The sequence below is a fragment of the Vulpes vulpes genome, chromosome 10, assembly GCF_048418805.1.
Source record: "Vulpes vulpes isolate BD-2025 chromosome 10, VulVul3, whole genome shotgun sequence".
Lineage (NCBI taxonomy): Eukaryota > Metazoa > Chordata > Mammalia > Carnivora > Canidae > Vulpes > Vulpes vulpes.
Genome location: NC_132789.1, coordinates 41,307,720 through 41,332,197, shown reverse-complemented (window position 1 = coordinate 41,332,197; position 24,478 = coordinate 41,307,720). Strand labels below are relative to the sequence as shown.

The 24,478-nt window shown below is 40.2% G+C and overlaps 1 protein-coding gene across 28 annotated transcripts in view; it reads left to right on the top strand.

The window, feature by feature from the left end:
- The window catches only part of MACF1 (microtubule actin crosslinking factor 1), a 337,622-nt gene that overhangs the window by 284,045 nt on the left and 29,099 nt on the right, over positions 1-24,478 (top strand). For 23 of the 28 annotated variants that reach the window (XM_072723761.1, XM_072723759.1, XM_072723760.1 and 20 more), the window contains 24 exons: positions 497-663; positions 3,389-3,548; positions 3,917-4,243; positions 5,217-5,301; positions 5,830-6,071; positions 7,155-7,361; positions 8,734-8,853; positions 9,288-9,395; positions 10,595-10,813; positions 11,717-11,920; positions 13,606-13,837; positions 14,778-15,004; positions 16,478-16,600; positions 16,687-16,788; positions 17,422-17,523; positions 17,614-17,787; positions 17,879-18,034; positions 18,179-18,376; positions 18,934-19,062; positions 19,757-19,930; positions 23,129-23,284; positions 23,393-23,599; positions 23,733-23,852; positions 24,257-24,426. In XM_072723761.1, coding sequence (XP_072579862.1) covers positions 497-663; positions 3,389-3,548; positions 3,917-4,243; positions 5,217-5,301; positions 5,830-6,071; positions 7,155-7,361; positions 8,734-8,853; positions 9,288-9,395; positions 10,595-10,813; positions 11,717-11,920; positions 13,606-13,837; positions 14,778-15,004; positions 16,478-16,600; positions 16,687-16,788; positions 17,422-17,523; positions 17,614-17,787; positions 17,879-18,034; positions 18,179-18,376; positions 18,934-19,062; positions 19,757-19,930; positions 23,129-23,284; positions 23,393-23,599; positions 23,733-23,852; positions 24,257-24,426 — 4,109 coding nt within the window. The remainder of the gene's footprint in view (positions 1-496; positions 664-3,388; positions 3,549-3,916; positions 4,244-5,216; positions 5,302-5,829; positions 6,072-7,154; positions 7,362-8,733; positions 8,854-9,287; positions 9,396-10,594; positions 10,814-11,716; positions 11,921-13,605; positions 13,838-14,777; positions 15,005-16,477; positions 16,601-16,686; positions 16,789-17,421; positions 17,524-17,613; positions 17,788-17,878; positions 18,035-18,178; positions 18,377-18,933; positions 19,063-19,756; positions 19,931-23,128; positions 23,285-23,392; positions 23,600-23,732; positions 23,853-24,256; positions 24,427-24,478) is intronic. The other 5 variants (XM_072723764.1, XM_072723770.1, XM_072723769.1 and 2 more) reach the window with 1 other exon arrangement.

Below are 24,478 nucleotides of genomic sequence, written 5' to 3'. Positions count from 1 at the left end.
ATCTACCAGCTGCCTGTGGCACGTATTAGACCCAACAATTGTATTTGTTTGTGTCCCGCTTCGGTGTTTCATACACAGCTCTATCTTATGAGGTTTTTGGTGTTTTCAGGGTCAGCAATGGTCTGAATAAGGTTGTATATCATGTATAAGGTTCCATCTATATTTTTTGTTGGTTTAATTCCCATTTCAGCTCATTTTCCTCCTGGTTCAAAGTAAGTTCCCTGTTGGCCACATAATGACCATCACTCCTTCATCTAAAGACTGTGTATCTAAAGTCAGTGTATGAGAAGTTTACGTGGGTGGTAGGACCTATACTGTAGCCCATGCTTTTGCCTCAGGACAGGGGAAAAAGCCACCATTATTTGATTCACTTTAGGATTTGGTGGGGTGGGGTTTGGGGATCTTTTGTTTATTTGTATTTTCTTTCTCTGAATTCAGATTTTAAAGTGACCTTGTGTTACTGCTTTTCATTCTCCTTAAACATTATATGCACTAGTTGCTCCAGCGGCTCCTCGATGATCGAAAGGCCACAGTAGATATGCTTCAAGCAGAAGGAGGTAGAATAGCCCAGTCAGCTGAGCTGGCTGATAGAGAGAAAATCACTGGTCAGTTGGAAGGTCTTGAAAGTAGATGGACTGGACTGCTCAGCAAGGCAGCAGCCAGGTAAGGCCAAAGAGGTTTGGAGGAATGGGTCAGAAAAGGTTTCTTTTGTTCAGTTTTTGACTTCCTATTGTTAGGGTGCTCTAAAAGGTCCTGGGTGAGTCATAGAGCACTCTAGAAGGTGTATAATGGCTTCTGTCTTAAAGAGGAATAAGTTTTTGGAGATGATCCTCATAATCACAGTCACTCTCAGGAAGTAAGCCTCAGCTACTCCATGAATTTCTGAGAACTGGAAGACTCATTGCTCTGTGTTGTTTTTCTGCTGAGATATAATCATGGTTCCAAACCGACAGACACCAACGCCTGCAATCCAGCCAAGTTATTTTCTGAGTTTTTGAGACAGATTTTTTCCTCTTCATATTTATAAATAATACTTTTGATACTTGGAATTGAAATCTATCATATTTTTTTTCTGATAGCTTATTCCAATATTAGATGTTTTTGCATCCCAGAGCTAGTCTGTGATTCTGTTAAATATATGGACATTTAAGGGATGCATAAGTAGTCTTCAATAAGTGGCCAAAAGATAGGCAGTATGCTTTTCTCCTCCGAGGAAGTACTTTCTCCTTCCATAGCTATACCCCAGCATTGCCTGAATGTCTTTTGGCTTCTATTGTTTGCAGCTTATTTGGTTTCTAAAGATTTTACTTATTTTTCTGGCACAGAGAACATAAGCAGGGGGAGTAGCAGAGGGATAGGGAGGAGCAGGGAGCTCAATGCAGGGCTTGATCCCAGGACCCTAGAATCATGACCTGAGCTGAAGCCCAGTTTAAATGACTGAGCCACCCAGGCATCCCGTACTGTCCCCAATTTTAAAAATAAATGCTAGCTAGTTAGAAATCCATATGAGAGTAGTATAGGCAATCATTTATGATTGTATGCTTTCAGTTTTCTAGGTAGCCACTGTCAGTTGTCAGCTATCTAGCTTTTCAGGCTCCTTATTTCCACTGGCCTGTGATGTGCTTAATTCTGAGTTGCAAAGTATTGTTCCATATTAGAGGGAGAAACAAAAATGAGAGAACTCACCTTATTTTATTTCCAGATTGCACTGCTTTTTTCCTTCTCTTTGTCCATTTCCATTAATAGCGCCATTTGCAGTTATCTAGGCTTCAAACCTTAACCTCATTTTTAGCCTTTTCCGTACTCTTTTATGTCTTATGTCTATTAGGATGCTAAATTCTGTCCATTTTACTTCTGTAATGTCTTCCCGATTCATCCATTTCTCTAATTCCTGCTCACCTACCTCAGTTCCTGTCTTGCACTAGTCCACTTGAAGTAGCTCACCTGAGGTAGCTAGTTCTCTAACTCATTGTTCCATTGCTGCTTACTCTCCAGCTTCCCTTTTGCCTTGCTCAGAAATTTAATGACTCCCTATTGCTTATGAAATAAAATCTAAACTCTTTAACCCAACACGGGAAGCCCTCAGCTTTTGGCCCTAATCCACATTTCTTAGTTTCTGCTCTTCTTCTCACTCCTTATGTTGTAGGTGAAGTACACCATATTCTTCAGTATCTTCTGTCACTTTGTAATTCCATGTCTTTACTGACAATATTGCCTCCTCCATGAAATACCTATGTTTACTTCTTCCTGCGAAGTTTTTCTTTGTTCCCTCCCCTTCCTCTTAACTACTGTAATTCTTTATTTGTATCTTTATCATTATTTTATGTACTTTTGCATGCGTGCTTTTTTCCTCTTGAATGAGTGAATGATTATATATAAAATTATTTATATATAAAATATAATTTGTCCAGGACACACAGCATAGGACCCAGCACAGGTCCTGTTTAGTAAAGGTTTGTTGAACTAAAGTGCGCCATATACTTCCAGGCCTTTTAAATGACATAGCATTTACTCTTTTCTTAATGATTCAGAGACATAATTGTGGCCTTTTATTATTAATCTGTGTGTTAACAGAGGTCTGTGGAGGTTTTTCTTTTTCCTATCAGGCTTCCTCTCCCCTTTGTAATTTGCTGCTTTTAATATACAGTATAGTTGAAATCTAAGCTTAGTATGAATGTTATATTAAATAAGATTCCAAGTGAGCTGTGAAGTCTATAGTTCTTTTGACTGCCACGTGTGTTGGCAAATTCAGCTATTCCGAGGTCATTTTTTTTTTTTTTTCTTTTTTGCCTTAGATCTGGATTCAAAGTTATGTTCTGGTGCTTGATATCACTGGAACCAGGGAGATGATGGATTTCTAGTTCATAGTCTGCCTTTGCTCCTCACATGCTCATTTCTCTGAACTCACAAGTGAAGGTAGCAATGACAGGGAGAGAAATGAAAACTGATTATTTATTTTGACTCCTTTAAACTTTATTTTGGTCTCATGTTTAGATGATACATGTGCTACATCCCATAGGAGAAAGAGTATTAGTCTGATTCTAATCCTCATTGCACTGTTAACACTCACTGGGTGAAATGGACAGATCTTTTTTTAAGCCTTCAGGGTCAGTTTTCTCTTTTGTAATAATGGAATATGCTTTGGACCCAAGTCCAAAACATTTCCAGACACACCCTCCTCCCCCCTACCTTACAGGGTTATGACAATCAAAATAAGGCAATGCTTATGGGAAGCCTTTAAAACCACAGAGTGCTATGTATATGTGTTCTGTTTACTATTGATGCTTAAAATGTACCTGGTAAAGATTGATCTTTCACTGAATATAATACTATTATCAGTCGTTATGTAAATTTTTGCCTGAGCAGTTTGTTCTGTATATTTGTGTAGGCAAAAACAGCTGGAAGATATCCTGGTTCTGGCCAAACAATTCCATGAGACAGCTGAGCCTATTTCTGACTTCTTATCTGTCACAGAGAAAAAGCTTGCTAACTCAGAACCTGTTGGCACTCAGACTGCCAAAATACAGCAGCAGATCATCCGGCACAAGGTAGGGAGAGGCTGTTGGTAAGTGAAAACATAGCACTGCAGTCAGAAATCCTAGAAATTAACTGCCAGTAACAGTTGAGAAGATATGTTTGGCGAGATGGGGGGAAGGTGATTTTTAAAAGTTGAATTTGAAATATGGTCAAATTATCCATTAGAATAATCACATCCTTGAAGGAAAAACAGCAATAGACTAATAGGCTACCATCAGGAAAAACAAGCTTTTGTTCTCACTTTTAATATTATTTTTGCCTTTCAGTAGGTGAGCTTTTTATATTATTTAATTTATTATATCATTTATTATTCATTGTTTCATGTTTACTTTTCATTTATTCTGTTTCTGTTATTCGTTTTTTCCATCTGGATTTCTAGGCTCTGGAGGAAGAAATAGAAAGCCATGCAACAGATGTACACCAGGCAGTCAAAATTGGGCAGTCCCTCTCCTCCCTGACATGCTCTGCAGAACAGGGTGTGCTGTCAGAAAAGCTAGACTCCTTGCAGGCCCGATACAGTGAGATTCAAGACCGGGGCTCTCGGAAAGCAGCCCTGCTTGAACAGGCACTGTCTAACGCTAGACTGTTCGGGGAGGATGAGGTGGAGGTGCTCAACTGGCTGGCTGAGGTTGAGGACAAGCTCAGTTCAGTGTTCGTAAAGGATTACAGACAGGATGTCCTGCAGAAACAGCATGCTGATCACCTGGTATTCATGTTTTCCATTTTTATTGGTCAAGTTACTAAGTTGTTTTGTCATTTTGATTCATGTTTCTCTTCATTTCTTTCTCTTTTTAATTCCAAACATTTCAGCTTAATTTTATACATAAAGCACAGAGTTATAGACTTGTTGCTAAGGACTAACCTATTCTTAGATGAGTCCATGGAAATACTTGTACTTACCAGACTGAATCAATAACTATAGAAGATGATCCAGAGTACAGTCAGGGACCATCTCGATTCCAACTCATGTTTTACATCATTAGGTAAATGTATCACTCAGTTTCCATCTGAGCAGTTTTATGAAAGAAAATGTAATTTAACAGAACCAGAATACCTAAGTACTGCCCAGGGTTTGACCATATAGCTATAACTTCTAAAATATTTCTAGAATTTATATGCTGAAATTCCAGGGATTATTTGTCATCTTAATAGAAATAACAGTTTGCTCTCTTTTCATCTCATTTTGATGACATTTCTTTGGGGATAGTAAAAATAGGCAAAGCAGTTGTTTTGTCATTGTTGTTGTTTTAAATAACCCAAGATTCTTCTGCTTTGTTGACTTCAAATACTGAGAATTTTTAAGCAGGGTCCTGATTGAGGTCATCCTGTTCTTACTGACTTTCTTCTCTTGAACTTTCTATCTGAGTCTTGGTTTTGGACATAGTAGACATTTCTGCTGCATTCTATTTCTGCCTTTCTTGAGCTCGGGTTTGGTACCAGTAGATTAGTAAAACCGATTTGATCCTAAATCTCTTCTTAGCCAATACAAGGAAGAACTTGCCTATAAGTATCAGATTTAATTATTTTGAGTAATTAATGAAGTAACCAAAGAGATAAGGAATCAAATATCTGATGTGTAAACTGACCTGGTGTTTGTCTCCTTACTTTAAACGTGGTCTCACCTTTCTTCCCCTTTGTCATGCCATAGCTTTAAGATTAATGCTATTCTTCCCTTTCAGGCTTTAAATGAAGAAATCATTAATAGAAAGAAGAATGTAGATCAAGCTATTAAAAATGGTCAGGCTCTTCTAAAACAAACCACAGGTACTTCGAAAAGTATATCTCTTAGCAGCTCTACAGTCATACAATCACATATCCCTGAAATAAGCATCTTGCACTAGCCACTTCTCTTTGTATATAGGAGAAGCTTAGTGTTCACTGGTGGTATTACCATGTGCTCCTAGAGACTGGCAGCCTAGAGTCCTATTTTCTGCTAAATCTTTTGAAAACTAAAAGACCTTGTCTCACATTTGGTTGTAGATGGTGGCTCCCCCTGCCCTCTAGTGTGTCCAAGGCCAGCATCATGGAATGGGGCTGGGAACATCTAGAAACACCTGCAATTGAGTTCAGATCTTAATAGACTCAGAAGTGGCTTCTTTTATTAATTAGAAGTATTATTTCCCACCTCCCTTTGTGTGGGATAGTAGGTGAAATTGCTGCCATAGGGAGAGAGCATCTATAAGATTTAAGCTCTGACTTAAAGAAAGGGGGATTAAAGAGACTTCCTCATCCCCAGAAGGAGACTCCTTCATATTCTCTGAAATATAAATAATCGTATGCTGTTCCCCACAGGTGAAGAGGTATTGCTTATCCAAGAGAAACTGGATGGAATAAAGACTCGCTATGCAGACATCACGGTCACCAGCTCCAAGGCCCTCAGAACTTTAGAGCAAGCCCGACAACTGGCCACCAAGTTCCAGTCTACTTACGAGGAACTGACCGGGTGGCTAAGGGAGGTGGAGGAGGAGCTGGCAGCCAGTGGAGGACAGTCTCCCACAGGGGAGCAGATACCCCAGTTTCAGCAAAGACAGAAGGTAAGCTGTCATTTTTTTTTCCCCAAGGGAAAAAAAGGTTTTTTTTCCTCTTAAAATCCTGAAGTTCGGGCAGCCCAGATGGCTCAGTGGTTTAGCGCTGCCTTCAGCCCATGGCGTGATCCTGGAGACCCAGGATCAAGTCCCACATTGGGGTTCCTGCATGGAGCCTGCTTCTCCCTCTGCCTGTGTCTCTGCCTCTCTGCCTCTCTCTCTCTTTCTCTCTCTCTCATGAATAAATAAAATCTTTAAAAAAAAAAATCCTGAAGTTCAAATTTTTAAGTTTCATCACTAACTCTCTCTACCTTAAAAAAAGTTGTGCCTTGTTTCTTGTTTACTTATGGACAATAAGATTTAATATAAAGGCAGACTTACATAAGACCACTTGATATGGTCTGAAGGGGGAAAAAGATTGAATCACAGGTCCCTGGGAAGTTTGCTTCACAGGTAACATTTTAAAAGGTACTTCTGGGGATCCCTGGGTGGCGCAGCGGTTTGGCGCCTGCCTTTGGCCCAGGGCGCGATCCTGGAGACCCGGGATCGAATCCCACGTCGGGCTCCACGTGCATGGAGCCTGCTTCTCCCTCTGCCTGTGTCTCTGCCTCTCTCTCTCTCTGACTATCATAAATAAATAAAAAAAAAAAATTAAAAATAAATAAAATAAAAAAATAAAAGGTACTTCTGTAACTCATTCTCTAGAGTGTTTCATGATTATGTTTGACTCTCCTGCAGGATCTAGTGCAGTTCTAGATATGCAGAAATCCTTTGTAGGTACTTACCGAGTTAAATGTGGTTAAAGAATTATTTTATTACTTTTGAAGTAAGGAGGAAAAAAGAAAGGCACTAATTATTTTACCCAGAGCGAGTCTGGCCCAAGAAGTGTTGCAGACAGTTCTAAGCAGCAGCTAAGCCTACAGTCAGGCAGTGGAATGATTGAAAAATCTGAGACAAGAAAAAAAAAAATTGGAGGAAGGAGGTCAGAGCCCTGCTGGGATGTGTGGTAGAGATAGCACTTTCCATCCAGCACAGCTGCTAATGTGCTTAATTTAGCAAGGAATGGCCTGAAAACTTTTTTTCCCTCCTTAGGAATTAAAGAAGGAGGTCATGGAGCACAGGCTGGTGTTGGACACAGTGAATGAAGTTAGCCGTGCTCTCTTAGAGCTGGTGCCCTGGAGAGCCAGAGAAGGGCTGGATAAACTTGTATCTGATGCCAACGAACAGTACAAGTTGGTCAGTGACACTGTGGGACAAAGGGTGGATGAAATTGATGCTGCTATTCAGAGATCGCAACAGGTAATGTTTATAGACAACTCTGCATTAATATTTTAGGCAGCCAGGGGTGTGTGTATAAAGTACAAAACTATGACCCACATAAATACCAGCTCAGGAATAGGAATGATGAGATTAAGCTAAATCTGATGCAACAAATTATTTCAGTGATGGGAAGTGATTGGGTAAAGGTATGTGAGGATGGATCTTAGTTTGACCCAAAATATCTGACCTTTTTTTGAGAAGACAGGAATTTGTGGTAGAGTCTGTGCAAGCCCTCTTCTCAGCTATTGCACCATTAAAATTCTGATAGAAGTAGATAATATCTAGGACCAAAAGGTCCAAATGCATCCCAGTCTTACTTTGACATAATCAACTGTTTTAGCATTAGGTGGTGGAAGAGGGGAAGGAACCAAGAACTATAATTACTATCAAATATGCTAACCAAAATAGCAGAGCCATCCAAAATAGAACCTTCCCAGTAAACACAGGTGTCATATTTCCCTTGATGTTTTTTCCTTCCTGCTTTCTGGAAAAAGTCATTTGCTTTCCTTTGTAGCTAGATAGGCACCTATTAATGTGTCATGGTGCAAAGTAAATATAACATGACTTCTTGGGTTCATAGTGATGAGCAAAATCTTTGTGAACCATGTAGAAGTTTGCTCTGACTTCAAGTGCATCCCCAACGTGTCTTTATTGATATCCCTAATTTTGGCCAGATATTTAAGATATCAAGTATGATTAAGAAATCAATCATACTTGAAGGAGCTTATTTTCCTCTTTAAAAAGATACTAGTGTAGGTTGGTAAAGTTGAAGAGAAAAAAAATTGGGAGACCCTCATTAAACTGCAGTCACATAGAACATGTTATTCATTTTTCTTTGTTTCTGCATGACCCTTTAAAAGTTGAGTGTTCTCCTGGGTTTTTAGGCTTCTTCAGCTGAGCAAGTACTTCCAAGTTAATTTGATTTAACTGCCTGCTGCCATGTTTAACCATATATTTAATCATGTAACTAAAACTACTGTTCGGTGTATGGGTAGGAAAAGAACTAGCAGAAAGAGCACAGTCTCATCAAAGCATTGTGATTAGAAGTATATTTTTAAGAGTGTCAAGTTCCATTGTTGTTTCTAGCTCTAGGACCACTAATGGGGTTTCGTAACTTCTTTTTAAAGAAGTTGAAATAGTATCAACTCATATTTGTTGAAGTATAATCCATTCCAAATTGTCTGCATCTTGATTTATGATTTTATGAAATTCTCCCATTTTGGCTTTACTTTGTAAATAGAAACCATACTAGTGAAAATCCAGACCTTTCTGTGTTGAAGAAATTATAATTCTAAGGACAAGGACCTTTGTTATACGTAACTTACTCATTTTCCTTTAATATATCTATTAGTATGAGCAAGCTGCTGATGCAGAACTAGCTTGGGTTGCTGAAACAAAACGAAAGCTGATGGCCTTGGGTCCAATTCGCCTGGAACAGGACCAGACCACAGCTCAGCTGCAGGTACAGAAGGTAAGTGTAACACTGATGTATCCACTGTGCCCTGAGCTAGTAGAATCTTTACCAGCTTAGAGCACCATAGAGTTTCTGACTATCCCAGGTGGAATAATGCAATTTGATGATGATGGATAGATATTAAAAATATTTGTTAAGATGAGGAAGAGATTTTTGGCTTTGTGAAAAGGGAGCAATAGGTTCTTTAATTTAGTAAAGAATAGTTAGCAGTTTTCTGGATGATTTTTAGGAGAGATGATACTTTTGTAAGCTAGTAAAAGATAAGCACTGAAGATGTAGGGATAGGCAGAGTGTCAGACTTCATAGAATAGTTTTGATGTGGCTTTATCAGAGCAAGGAGTAAGGAGTTTTTCATAGATTGTGTCTAACATTTCAGTAACACGGCTTGGTGTCCTTTTACTTCGTGACCTAACTCTAGTTCATTTTCAAAGGCTTTCTCCATTGACATCATTCGACACAAAGATTCAATGGACGAGCTCTTCAGTCATCGTGGTGAAATCTTTGGCACGTGTGGGGAGGAGCAAAAAGCTGTATTACAGGTGAATTGCATTTATTTATTCACCGTGTTTCTCTTGTCTTGACCATGGTGAATCAGTACAATTGTGAAATGATAAAGATTTTTCCCCCCACTATTACTGGTAATGGTATTAAAGTGCAGTTTGGGGCAGCCCAGGTGGGGCAGCCCAGGTGGCGCAGTGGTTTAGCACCGCCTACAGCCCAGGGCGTGATCCTGGAGACCCTGGATTGAGTCCCACGTCAGGCTCTCTGCATGGAGCCTGCTTCTCAACCTCTGCCTGTGTCTCTGCCTCTCTCTCTCTCTCTCTCTCTCTCTCTCTCTCTCTGCATCTCTATGAATAAATAAATAAAATCTTTAAAGTACAGCTTGATGTTCTGGGGGATTCACACCCTAACTCTTTGTGTGCAAATATCCAAACAGTCCTACTGTATGATGGGAAATATAGTACAAATCTGTTTTCTGTATAATAGAGGAATTGCTTCTTATCTTCAGTCCATAAGGATCTTCAAGTTACCTTTCAAAATATCTATGATAGATTTTTTCAGAACCATATGCAGATATTCTTTCTTCGGGTCCTTTTATTTTACTTTATTTTATTTTATCTATCTATCTATCTATCTATCTATCTATCTTTCTTTCTTCAGGTCCTTTTAAATGATCGTACCCATTTCTAAAGGGATTGGCCAAGAGAGTTGGTTTTATTTTGTTTTTTGTAGACCAGTTTTGTTTGTTTATATAAAGGTTATGGTTAACCACTGTTTCCTCAGAAATATTCACAAATTGAGCTACTCACTTTAAACCTATGAAGCATAAGTGTTGGGTTTGTGGAGACATTTTTATCAGAAGAGTCAAGTAAAATTTGATGGCCAAAGGGTCCATCATGGGCCCTGAGATGTTCTGTCTTGAACTGATTTGTGGTAATAATGCTGTGTCTGAAGTTATGTGTCATCATTAAAAGGTTAATGCTGTGTTCTGCTTTCTTTGTCTTTGAAACTACTTTCATTTGTTAAAAAGGCTAGAAACAACGCATGTATATGATAGGAAAAAATAGAAAATTTGGATAAGTATAAGGAAAATATATCGATCACTTGTAATTTTGCCCAGTTAATAAGTTTCTGCATTAAAGACTAAAATTCTTTAGTTTTTAATGTATATGCATCTACATTTTTCCTTAAAAAAAGGTTCATAATAGTAATAAATTTTATACTTTGTTGTTCATAGGAAAAGACAGAGTCTCTAATACAGCAATATGAAGCCATTAGTCTGCTCAATTCAGAGCGTTACACCCGCCTCGAGCGGGCTCAGGTCTTGGTGAACCAGTTTTGGGAAACTTACGAGGAGCTCAGCCCCTGGATTGAGGAAACCCGGGCGCTGATAGCGCAGTTACCTCCTCCAGCCATTGATCATGAGCAGCTCAGGCAGCAACAAGAGGAAATGAGGGTAAGGAGCATGCTGGCTTTTATTTCATTGCAGAATTGAACGTGGGCTCCACGATTTATTTTAAAACAAGATATTTATTAGTGCCTACCAGGTGTAAGTTCGGTGTTATGAAGCTATTTTTTAGTCAGCTAGAATTTCTTTGCACAATACAAACACATAACTGAATTATTTCCCTTGTCCTCAATACAAATGCATTCAAGTAGAGGAGCATGGAGATGTCAGAGATCTGGTGCTGCAGAAGTAAAGAACTAAGTAAACATCAGGGAATTTTTCATCTTTCCAGCTACAGCATTGTGTTGTGAGATGTGGAGTGTGGTTGGTTGGCTTTTTGCATTTGGTTAGACCCTAGCTGGAGTGAGATCCGTGAAGAAAGGCAGAGAGCATTATGTTTCTTTAATTTGTGGTTGATGGCTTGCACTTATTCCTTTCTCTGTGTTCCTATATGTTGAAGGATATAAACTGGACGGAACTGGCAGTAGAGTCCAGGAGTGGTTGGATTACTATAAATGTGTGATTTGTGCCTTGTCCTGCTTCGTGTCTGTCAGTTGGGGGAGGGAGTCAGACAATTAGCCATGTAAATTATAATAGAGTACACAAATATTTATATGTACAGAGGAGGGAAATTAAACTTGTATCAGTGGGGAGGGATGAGGGTAGTGAGAGAGTATGTGTCTGGGAGGGTTCCCGAGTGATGGGATATCTGATGGCTTTTGAAAATTAAAGAGAATTAAGTAGCATTAGAACCTAAGACTTAGGTGGGGTTTTTTTCTTTCATAAATGGTGAGATGCTGGGATTTGCTGGTTTTTAACAATTCAGTTTGTTCCTCTCAAAGTTGATACGAGCTCTGATCAAAGTATTTAGGCAAACTGGTATAAAAGCCTTCACTTTATTTTTTTGCATAGCAACTCAGGGAATCCATTGCCGAGCACAAACCTCATATTGATAAGCTGCTAAAGATAGGACCACAACTAAAGGAGTTAAACCCAGAGGAGGGGGAAATGGTGGAGGAAAAATACCAGAAAGCAGAAAACCTGTATGCTCAAATAAAAGAGGAGGTGCGCCAGCGGGCACTGGCTCTGGACGAGGCTGTTTCCCAGTCGGCTCAGGTACATGTGTATGTCTTCAACTGTCCTGTATTCTAAGCAGGAGGTCTCTGTATCAGGTGTGCCCTTGCGGTGTCTAGACCAAGTGATGGTGATAGATCATCAATAGACCAGGAACTTTTGCCTCTCTACATTTTTTAATCAAGGGAACATTGATATACTGACATGGGGGGGGGGGTGTGGTAAACTCATCTTGGCCACTATATTCTGTCTGTGGACAGTTTCCTTGAAAACTTTATATTGTGATGAGTCTTTAGCAGGGATGATTCTGAATGAATTCACCTTGAAGCAACAAATGTGTCATGTCAGATTCCTATTTGGCTTATTACTTTTGAAATTTAGAGGACAGCACATTAGCTTTCTTACTCAAGAGGCCACCAGCTAGCCCCTGGTTCAGAGAAAGATGCTTGCGTAGGGAGAAGTAAGAGCCAAAGAGAAACCTAAACCACCAGCAGAGGAGTTTAAAGCATGTAACTACATACTTTTCAACTAATATATTACTGTTAGTGGTATTTTTGTCATGTCTGGGTATTTTATTCCTATGTTTAGTCTCAATATTCTTGGTTAATATTTGTACTTACTCAAGTTTTTCCCCCCACCTTCCGTCCCATCTCTCACTCACATTGTGGAATGTGTTACTTTGTGTTGTTGCTGCCTGCTCCTGTCTTCCCCACATCGTCACATTTCATTGTTGTGTTGACCGCGCCCACCATTACAGATTGCAGAGGTAAGGTGCCCACCCCCACTGGGATAAGGGGGTTCTTATGAAGCTGAGAATTGAGAGAGTTTACCTAGAAGGAAATGTCCTTAACTGTAGTGAAATAAGTTTTATTAGTGTAGTTTATTACGCCAGTCTTACTTGGGGTGAAACCTAGAAGTGAGGGAGTGGTGGGGAGTGATTTTGTTGAGGAAGACCCATGTGTCTTTCACATAAGACGCTTAGAGGTGATAAGCCTTATTCCAGTGAATCCAGAGTTGGATTTAGAGAGCTTTTTAAGGAGGCAGGCTTATCTGCATTGCCTGCTTTTCCCCCTTCTCTGCTTCAGATTATAAATGAAAATTTTATTATTATAGTCTTGTTATTCAAAGTACCAGAAAAGTGGGAAGGTAAATTGTTCTTTGAGAATAAAGATAGATTTGACCTTCCTTAATTACCTTTCATCATGCCAGCATTTTCCCTTCTCACTATTACATATGGTGGGTTATTAAGCTGCATGCCATGTTACTTTTAATCTTCAAATCATGTGGCATATTGAGTTCCCCATTCATTTACACAGTTGGTGGAGGGCCTCTAACTTGTTGGTCTAATCTGTTGCATGCAACTGTCATCTGAGATGTTGACACACTGACACTCACCAGTTTCATGGTCTTGTCCCTTGTCCCACTAGTTGGAAAGGGGGGGGGGAGTATTGTGACGGCACTAATGACTTGAATTGACTTTTGGCATATTAATATCTTTTTTTGTTTGGAAAATAAACATTTAATTTCTTTTTTTGATCGGCCAGCACTGGTATGCTATGCCCAAAACAGTTTCTTAGGCAAACCTAATGCTTGACAGCCATCGGGCTAGGCCGAATGCAAGTTATCCTAAGCAGTAGTAGATTATACCCTAGCTTTATTCCCTAACATTTCCCCTAGAAGTGAGATGAAGTATTGCTGTGATGGCTAACGGTCCAACATCTGTTTAGTTCCATGATAAAATTGAGCCCATGTTGGAGACTCTGGAGAATCTCTCCTCTCGCCTGCGTATGCCACCGCTGATCCCTGCTGAGGTAGACAAGATCAGAGAGTGCATCAGTGACAATAAGAGTGCTGCTGTGGAGCTGGAAAAGCTGCAGCCTGCTTTTGAGGCGCTGAAGCGCCGTGGAGAAGAGCTCATTGGGCGATCTCAGGGAGCTGACAAGGATCTGGCTGCAAAAGGTACCTAATCTAATGTGTCTAATTTATTATTTTTTTAAAGTAGCCTCCAGGGCCAAGATGAGGCTTGAACTCAGGATCCTGAGATCCAAGACCTGAGCTGAGATCAAGAGTCAGCTGCTTAACCTACAGAGCCACCCAGGTGCCCCTCAATCAAATTAATATTTAAAGAAAATCAGTAGAATAAATTCTAGGCTGTGGTTACTCCAGCACACCACCAGATATATTTCACTGAATGTGAAGGCAGTTCTCAAGTAATGAGTATTCCACAAAGCCTTTTGGAAGTCATTTAGAATTCAGAACACATCTCCACATTGAAACAAGATTACAATTGGTAGTTAGATTCCCAGGCCAGGAAACAAATGTTCTTTTAACCCCTAATATGAGAAAGCTGCAGTATCCATAGCAGGTGGAACATAACCAGCTTTTGTAACACTTTATATGGGAAACATTGCGAGTTCAACACAATGCTGGAAACAGAGTACTCATCTCAGCCCCTTTAGAAGTTAGGTCTTTTGTTTTTTTAAAGATTGTATTTATTTATTTCAGAGAAAGGTGGGGGGAATCCCAAGCAGACGGCCTGCTGAGCACAGAGTCCAACATGGGGCTCCATCTCAACAACCCTGAGGTCATGACCTGAGCCGAAATCAAGAGTCGGACACTCAACTGACAGAGCCACCCAGGATCCCCTAGATCTTTTACATCTTAGCAGTACCTTTAGGTTAGATGATAACTCATTTCCACGTTACCTCGGTGATCTCTTTCTGAGAGACCAGCATAAGTGGAAAATACAGATGTCCAAATGATAAGGCAAAGATAAAAAACTATCCTTCGGTTTAAATTTATAGAGCTTTTTCAAGGATAATAACTAGGCAAAATTTCTGATAAAGCAGATTCAAGTACTTAAGAGAGTCTCATTCATATCTATTCTTTATTCCCTCAGAAATCCAGGACAAATTGGATCAAATGGTATTCTTCTGGGAGGACATCAAAGCTCGGGCCGAAGAGCGAGAAATTAAGTTCCTTGATGTCCTTGAACTCGCAGAGAAGTTCTGGTATGACATGGCTGCACTCCTGACCACTGTCAGAGACACCCAGGACATCGTCCATGACTTGGAAAGCCCAGGCATCGACCCGTCTATAATCAAACAGCAGGTGGAAGCTGCTGAGGTGAGACAGAAATGAAGCCCCGTCTCTTGTGTGTCTGTCCTCTAGAAAAATCACTTTTATCCCAGCACTAACTGCTTTCCTGGGCCTAGTGCCTTGAAAGGTGAGTGGTGGTGGTGGTGGTGGTGATGGTGGTGGTAGTGTCTATTTAATAGGACTTTTTTCCACTTGAAGAAATAATGTGCTTATTATAGTAGAGATTGCATCCTTTTTCCTATATACGAGTTTTACCGCTTATACGGACTCACACACCTCCACAATTATTATATAGGACAGTCTCATCACTCAAAAGTAATTCTCCCATCAGTTTTAAATTCAATTCAAATTAGTAGAATGTGCTTCTGATTTTAGTCCTCTCTAGTGTACATTATTTCCCAGGTAAATTTCTTTTTTAGTTTTGTTTTGTTTTTCAAGTAAATTTCTTCATTGTAGAAAAAGAGCAGATAAAAAGAAAATAAATTCAGGATTCATCATCATCCAGAGCTAACTAATGGTTACTTTGACATACCTTTTTCTAGTCTTTTTGGAGAGCCTATTACTAAATATATTTTTTGCCTCATTTTGTCTCTTTTGTATAAGCCATAGTCTGGCTTGGTATTTTGTCTTGCTTTTATTTCAGCCCCTCTTCCCTCTCCCTGTCCCTGTCATTGCCAGTACATGAACCAGTTTTTAGGATCTGGCACAGAACTGACTTTCTCCAAGATTATATAGCCTATCATTTCTATGATGTTAGTCTCTCAGCTTTTGCTTTTTTTTTTTTTTTTTTTTGAAGATTTTATTTATTCATGAGATACACAGAGACAGAGACAGGCAGAGAGAAGGAGGCTCCATGCAGGGAGCCCAATGTGGGGCTTGATCCCAGGACTCCATGATCACAGCCTGGGCCGAAGGCAGACGCTCAACCCCTGAGCCACCCAAGCGTCCCAGTCTCTCAGCTCTTAAATGGGAAATACCATATTATTTTGTCTTATTGATATACTCCCCTATGATAGATTTCTTTTTTCTTTTCTTTTAAGATTTTATTTATTTGAGAGAGAGAAAGAAAAAGCGTGAACAGGAGGGGGAGAAAATCTGAGGCAGACTCCATGCTGAGCACAGAGTCCGACAAGGGGCTCAATCCCACAATCCCCATGATAGATTTTTGGCTGTAGAATATAATCTCTTGGAGGCTAGAAAGGTAAACCTTTGGTAAATTATTGAAGCCCACTACACCTTTCCGAAACTATTTTATATATATTGTTAAATAGAGAAATACCTTTCACACATCTATATTGTGTGTGTGAGAAAGAGAAATGAACTGAGCCTGAAGCTTCACTGTTTGGGTAAGTGAAATATTAAGGACATTGAAAGGCTTTTGTGAAATTGACAGTTCTGTTCAACATCTGCTATTGATGGGGATATAAATTACATTTGCAAAGTTTGGGAAGTTCTGTTCTACTTTCTGTTTTGGCTTATGTTCTGTTCATTTACATGTAGACTATTAAGGAAGAGACAGATGGTCTGCATGAGGAATTGGAGTTTATTCGAATCCTTGGAGCAGATTTGATTTTTGCCTGTGGAGAAACGGAGAAGCCCGAAGTGAAGAAGAGCATTGATGAGGTGTGGAAAAAATGGAGATGGCATTCAGATGAAACATGAGTGGACTCACACCAAAGATTAACTAAAGAGTCTGTTTTTCCCCCTAGCTGAATAATGCCTGGGAGAGCTTAAACAAAACCTGGAAAGAGAGGCTAGAAAAGCTTGAGGATGCCATGCAAGCCGCTGTACAGTATCAGGACACTCTTCAGGTGAGAGGCCCCAGGGCGACCACCGCAGAATCAAGGTGCTGTATTTTTTTTGTTCCGTTCTGAATCCAGCACCAGAGGGGTCACCCACTTTTACAGGACTGGAGCATTCTCAGACCTAAGACAGGGCTGTTTCAGTATTTCTAGCCGAAGTTTCCCATTCCTACTGAGAAAAGTAATGATCTCCAAATTTCTACTCTTCTTGCCATGTTTTTCATCATCATATTTATCCTCAGGGTGGCTATGCAGAGAAGCTGGCCGTACTCTGTAAGTCCTTGCTTGCCAGAGGCTCCAAACCCAGGTTACCTGGAAACAGCTTGGCACACGACTTTGACCACATCCTGGGCTTGCTAGGTGGCTGTGACAAATACTAACTTTTATTCACATTTAGTTTCTCCAGACTGTAGTATACTTTGGACATTATCCTAATAACACTGGCTCTGTCCTTAAATCTCCATATTATTGGAATACAGCTCATTTTCCCTTATGTCTACCCCCCACCTACAAATGCAAACAGCGCAAGGTACTTTGATTTTTGTCTGCTTACATCAGCAGAGATAATGCTAAATCTTTCCCAACAGCTGGTGGGTTTGGATTTTTTTGGTTTTTGACTATTTGTTTGTATTTTTATTTTAGGCTATGTTTGACTGGCTAGATAACACTGTGATTAAGCTCTGCACCATGCCCCCTGTCGGCACCGACCTCAACACTGTTAAAGATCAGTTAAATGAAATGAAGGTTTGTAACCAGATATGGCTTTTGAAGAAAAGTTGCTTTTTCATTTTTAAAGACTTGGTTTGGTGTTAACATGAAGTATGTCTCTGGTAGGAGTTCAAAGTGGAAGTTTACCAACAGCAAATTGAGATGGAAAAGCTCAACCACCAGGGTGAACTGATGTTAAAGAAGGCTATGGATGAGACAGACAGAGACATCATCCGAGAACCATTGACAGAACTCAAGCACCTCTGGGAGAACCTGGGTGAAAAAATTGCCCACAGACAGGTGAGGCAGATGGCAGGGTCTGTCAGTGGACAACTAGCTACTGTTTTCTAATCTCCTGACAAATGTTCCTTCTATATCTTTTTCTGAATAGCACAAACTAGAAGGTGCCCTCCTGGCCCTTGGCCAGTTCCAGCATGCCTTAGAGGAACTGATGAGCTGGCTGACTCACACTGAGGAATTGTTAGATGCTCAGAGACCAGTAAGCGGAGACCCAAAAGTCATTGAAGTTGAACTCGCAAAGCACCACGTAAGTGCTCTCAATTTTCATCTCTAGGCCTGTCAGTTTGAGACCAAATATTGTCACCAGAAGCCTTCGGATACTGTGTGCACTGTAGAGAACCAGGCCTGATGATATCCGTGGAAATAAATTGTGTCATTCGACATTTTTTAGGTTCTAAAAAATGATGTTTTAGCCCACCAAGCCACAGTGGAAACCGTCAACAAAGCTGGCAACGAGCTGCTTGAATCTAGTGCTGGAGACGACGCCAGCAGCCTAAGGAGCCGCTTGGAAACCATGAACCAGTGCTGGGAATCCGTGTTACAAAAAACAGAAGAGAGGGAGCAGCAGCTTCAGTTGACACTGCAGCAGGTATGCATGTTGTCCAGGCTAGGTAGGTGGGGTTGTGCCTGTCATAGCACTCGGAATGCCTAAGTCCGTCAGAGGAAAGCAGTTTGCAGCAGAATCCCCTCCACCTCCAACACTCTATGTCTTAAGAGGAAGGTCAGTTCCGTGCTGGAACTTGTCTGGAAAGTATCACTTTTGATTGAGTGGTTTTTCATGGATTTGTAGCCTAGTCTCTTTTTTTATGATTCAAAGTTAGTAAGTCTTTGCTATGGCAAACCTTGCTCACAGATTCAGTTATTTCTTGCATCAAGTCAGTAGCCCCCCACTATCCATATACAGTAGTACCTTAATCAATTCATCAAGTTGTATCAGGCATCAGTGATAGGTTACAGTGAACTCCAAAGGATTCTGTTTTCTAGAAATAAATAGCTATTGACCCCATGTTAATCCAGCAAGAGAACAACCCTGAGAATAGCTCAGAATTCCTCCCTCAGTATAGGTTCCTCATATAGTCATTTAGGAAGTTTAGTTTTGAAGCTGAGAATTGACTACTAACCTTGCTGATATGTCTTTTCTCAAAGGCCCAGGGTTTCCACAGTGAAATTGAAGATTTCCTCTTGGAACTGACTAGAATGGAGACCCAACTCTCTGCATCTAAGCCCACAGGAGGGCTTCCTGAAACTGCTAGGGAACAGCTTGATACACATATGGTAATAGACGTTTCTTGAAGTTGAACATAACCCCCTATTCCGCAGCTCCTTACTGAATTCACAGACCTGTACGTATCTGGGAGTCTACAAAGTACTGGTTTTTACCGACAGTACAGTACAATCTTATTAAGGATTGCTGCTTTTACATGGGCTTTAATACCCCCTACTTACAAGCAGCAGTGGTGACGGGGAAGCTTGACTGGAAATATATTGGTTAGCTTGTAAATTGAGTTGGTCAGTTGGTTGGCACAAGAGTATTGATTTGAAGGTAAGAGCATCAAGAAGACAAATGCATAACACAAATTTGTCTCTACTTAAGAGTCTTTGGTGGGGGGGGGGGGCGTAGGGAAATCATATCTTTAGAAAGGGGCTGAGAACAAAAGCCCACATAATTTCTAGGCAAATGTTTCAGGAAAAGAAATAAATTATTGAGGTCTATTTTTGTGATCTCTGATCCTTAAAAAAATTTTCCTCTTTACTTGATAACAAAATTATTTTAATTTTAATGAAGAATGGTGGGATTCATTGCTCAGTAGTTGAACTGAATCCAAAAAAAAAAAAGGGTTTTAATCAAGAATGAGACCTTCTTGGACTTTTCCAACTATGCTCATAAATCTGTGTGTGGGTGTCTCTCAAGGAATTGGCATTACCAGTTTCTTTCTTGCCCCCCCCCCCCCTTTTTTTTTATTTGCAGGAACTCTATTCCCAGCTCAAAGCCAAGGAAGAGACTTATAATCAATTGCTTGACAAGGGCAGGCTCATGCTTCTAAGCCGTGATGACTCTGGGTCTGGCTCAAAGACAGAACAGAGTGTAGCTCTCTTGGAACAGAAGTGGCATGTGGTCAGCAGTAAGATGGAAGAAAGAAAGGTATCACCACAAAATACAGTGTGTGATTACTAGGCTTGAGTAGTTTGCTTGGGGATTGCATGTAATTAATTACCTTCTAGTTTCTGTAAGGATTTTTCAAAGACCAGTATATGGTACCAGAAGTTGCAGAACTGGATCCTCAGGACCACTTTTGTGCTAATCAAGCTATTTTTTTTGCTGTTAAATATCTATTTCTGTGTCAGGTTGCACTGACAATATTAGTTTCTGCTGGTATTTGCTTTTATTATTCATTCTTTTTCTGCCTTTACCAGTTACGACATTACTGGCTGTTACTGCTCAGTGATGGTCTTATAGCTCATATTAATCATAGATTTGTGTTCCTGCTGAAAAACAAGGTTATATTGGGGTCACTGTCTTAGGATCGGGAGGGTGGGAACAGAGCATGTAGGAAGTTGGGCTAATATTCTCCACGAGGAATTTGTACTCTAGTATAAATGCAATATGTAAAGAATTTTACTAAAATTCAAGACACAGGCAAATTATGTGACCTCTTCCCACTCTTTTGCACAAATTCTCTTCAAAAGAAAAGTGACCGGGGATCCCTGGGTGGCGCAGCGGTTTGGCGCCTGCCTTTGGCCCAGGGCGCGATCCTGGAGACCCGGGATTGAATCCCACGTCGGGCTCCCGGTGCATGGAGCCTGCTTCTCCCTCTGCCTGTGTCTCTGCCTCTCTCTCTGTGTGTCTATCATAAATAAATAAAAATTAAAAAAAAAAAAAGTGACCAGGAATCAAGGCCTCAAAACATTGTTTTTTATGAAAACCAAGTTTCAGAGTATCACTCAGCACAGAGTTTCTGTACGGGGCAGATCAAATGTAAAATATGTGTTCACATCTATTGGCCACACCCATTCAATAATTATCAAGCCTGGATGTACCAGACACTATGCTGCTAGGTGTATTGTGGAAGCAAAGTTATGGACCCTTATCATTGTGAAAATTTAAGAGCAGAAGGACATAAAACAAATATTCACCCATCTAAATGAGCATTTTGAGAGAAGCATTAGTTTCTTAGAATTCTTTTAATGGGGCAGCCCTGGTGGCTCAGCGGTTTAGGGCCACCTTCAGCCCAGGGCATGATCCTGGAGACTCGGGATCAAGTCCCACATCGGCCTCCCTGCATGGAGCCTGCTTCTCCCTCTGCCTGTGTCTCTATCTCTCTCTCTGTGTATCTCTCATAAATAAAAAATAAAATAAATAAGTAAATAAATAAACACCCTGGATGTTCTAAGACCACATTTAAAAAAAAAGAAAAAAGAATTCTTTTAATGTGGGGTCCAGAAATATGAAGAGTGACTAGAGGAGCTGAGTGTAAATCTTTGTTCTAATTTTTAGACAGACTATCATCTGTAATTCTTGCATAACACAGAACTAAGACTAATTGAAGAAACTGAGGCAGATTCTGGCTCATAATTAAGAATTTTCTAGAAAGTTTTCCCATCAGTGGAGCAGGTTGCCTCAAGGTTTCCATCACTGGTGGAACGGGTCAGACAAGCACCAGGGTATCAAGAACAGTTATTTCTGATTTTGTAAGAACATTACATTTCAGTATCACTAATCATTTATTAAACGTGTGTGGTGCTTTATTAAAGAAAATATAGGGGCAGCCCAGGTGGCTCAGCGGTTTAGCGCCGCCTTCAGCCCAGGGCCTGAACCTGGAGACCTGGAATCGAGTCCCATGTCAGGCTCCCTGCATGGAGCGTGCTTCTCCCTCTGCCTGTGTCTCTGCGTGTGTGTGTGTGTGTGTGTGTGTGTGTGTGTGTGTGTGTGTGGTGAGTAAATAGAATCTTAAAAAATAGATAGATAGATAGATAGATAAAATGATGTGGAGAGATTTCCTGTCATCTAGGAACTTATATTAATTTCCAAGCATTTCTATGATAAATTTGAGGGAGATTTTCTTTTTCCTCTTGATTTATTTAGACTGGGTCCTTATTTTTGTGACATTTATTATAGTATTTTTCTAGGTTACAAAAGTAACCTGAAAAAACAAAGAAAAACCTCTACAGTGTGACTCAGTTAACAACAGTTAACATTTGTAGTATACATCTTGGGTTTCTTTCTATGAATATTTTAGGTATATTCATTTTTAATAACCTGTCATCATTCCATTATGCCTGCCAGGGGACAGGGGACGTCACCTAGGTGTGTGGGTAGAGCTTATCTCTGAGGCTGGAGGTTAGAGACTCTAGAATTGGAGTGTGTCCTTGGGCAGTGGCACATGCCCCCCAAATGAGCCATTGTTTTTGCCATTCTGATTTAGATCAAAGTATCTAAAAATTTATATCTAGTGTTGTCAGGTTTTTGCTTAGAATATTATGGCTTTTATTACCTTTTCTTTTTGTAGCTTAAAAATGAGTTTAAGGGGCTCCTAGCTGGTGTAGTCAGTAGAGCATGGGACTTTTTTTTTTTTTTTAAGATGTTATTTATTTGAGAGAGACTGCATATATACAAGTGAGGAGAGGCACAAAGAGAAGGAGAAACAGACTCCCACTCAGCAGGAAGCCTGATGCAGGGCTTGATGCCAGAACCCTGAGATCATGACCTGAGCCACAGGCAAACGCTTAACCGACTGAGCCACCAGGTGCCCCAGGAGCTTGCGACTCTTGATCTCAGGGTTGTGAGTTCAAGCCCTGCATTGGCCCCAGAGCTTACTTAAAAAATAAAAGTTAAAAAAAAAAAAATAAGCTTCAGCCTCACACATTTTCAGGTGCCATATTTTCTGAAAACACATTTAAACAGAGAGCGCTGCGTGAATATAATCTTTACAGTAAACTGCATTTCATTTAGTTGTTTTTACACCCCAAAAGTACAGCAAAGGGAAGTGAGGCTTTGCCCCAAACAGGTTACAGACCCTGCAGCTGTCACCACGGAAGGATCTGTTCACTTATATTTACTGAATAGTTTCATCCCTGTTCTTTAATGTCCCAGGAAGTGGGGAATGGCAGAGAAAGCAACATAGCTGCAAGTTGTCCTCGTTCCCTTTCATACATAGTTTTAGTTTCAGACACTAAATTGCCCCCTTTTTTGTAAACAAGGCATGTTTGGAGGTTCATTAAATGAGGCTTCCTTTTTAGAGGTCATTTCATTTGGTGTACAATTCATGCCTTTGTCCCTAAAGCTACAATTCCTGAATTTGGCACTTTTTCTTTTTGTGTGTGTGTTTTAATTAAAATTCAGTCAAAGCTGGAAGAGGCCCTCAACCTGGCAACAGAATTCCAGAATTCCCTGCAAGAGTTTATCAACTGGCTCACTCTAGCAGAGCAGAATCTCAACATCGCCTGTCCTCCCAGCCTGATTCTAAACACTGTCCTTTCCCAGATAGAGGAGCACAAGGTAACTCTGATGTTATGGTGTTGCTTTCCCTTTGAGAGGACGACTAGTTAAAAGAGAAACTTCTCCATCTTATCTTTAGTTTTAAGAAGAGCAATATTTTCCCCTCAGGTATTTGCTAATGAAGTCAATGCTCATCGAGACCAGATCATTGAACTGGATCAAACTGGAAATCAGTTAAAGTTTCTTAGCCAAAAACAGGACGTTGTTCTGATCAAGAATTTGCTGGTCAGCGTCCAGTCTCGATGGGAGAAGGTTGTCCAGCGGTCTATTGAAAGAGGGAGATCTCTGGATGATGCTAGGAAGCGGGCAAAACAAGTGAGTTATGAAAGAAAGATACTAATTTATTGAACAACCCTTGGGCTGCATGTGTGGCAGCTCTGAATAATTTGCATTAAAGTGTAGTTTGCATATTTATTCCTGTTATAAGTTACTTTTTATATGATTATAGTTCCATGAAGCTTGGAAAAAACTGATTGACTGGCTAGAAGATGCAGAGAGTCACCTGGACTCAGAGCTGGAGATATCCAATGACCCAGACAAAATTAAACTCCAGCTCTCTAAGCATAAGGTAAAGTAGTTTGTGGCTCTTCAGTCCTGATCTTGGTGTTCACTGAAGATTGCTAAAAATGGAGGTCAGAGCTAGTCAAAAGAAAATCGGGTGAGAAAACCAGCATTCCGTTTTATATCTAGGCCATGTCCAACCGTAAGAGTCGGTCATTTAAGTAACAATTCAAGCAAAGTGATTGAGGCAGTAACCAATAAAAACCACAGACTTTTAGAAATTGCCATGCCCTACTGTGTGTGGTATAAACAAAAATTTAGAAATTTCTTAAGGATAAGCTATTGTTAGTTCAAGAGGTAGTGACGTTCATACTCTGATTCCCAACCCAAATACTGAAAATTTTTCTTTGTTCCAAATCAAAACGTCATCTGACTCTTAGCATCAGTTTTTTCTTTCCCTTTTGGAAACAGGAGTTTCAGAAAACTCTTGGCGGTAAACAACCTGTGTATGATACCACAATTCGAACTGGCAGGGCCCTGAAAGAGAAGACTTTGCTTCCTGATGACACTCAGAAACTTGACAATTTACTAGGAGAAGTCAGAGATAAATGGGATACTGTTTGTGGCAAGTCTGTGGAGAGGTGAGTATGAATATTTGCTTCGTGTATCATCCCCAAATTGACGAAGACCAAT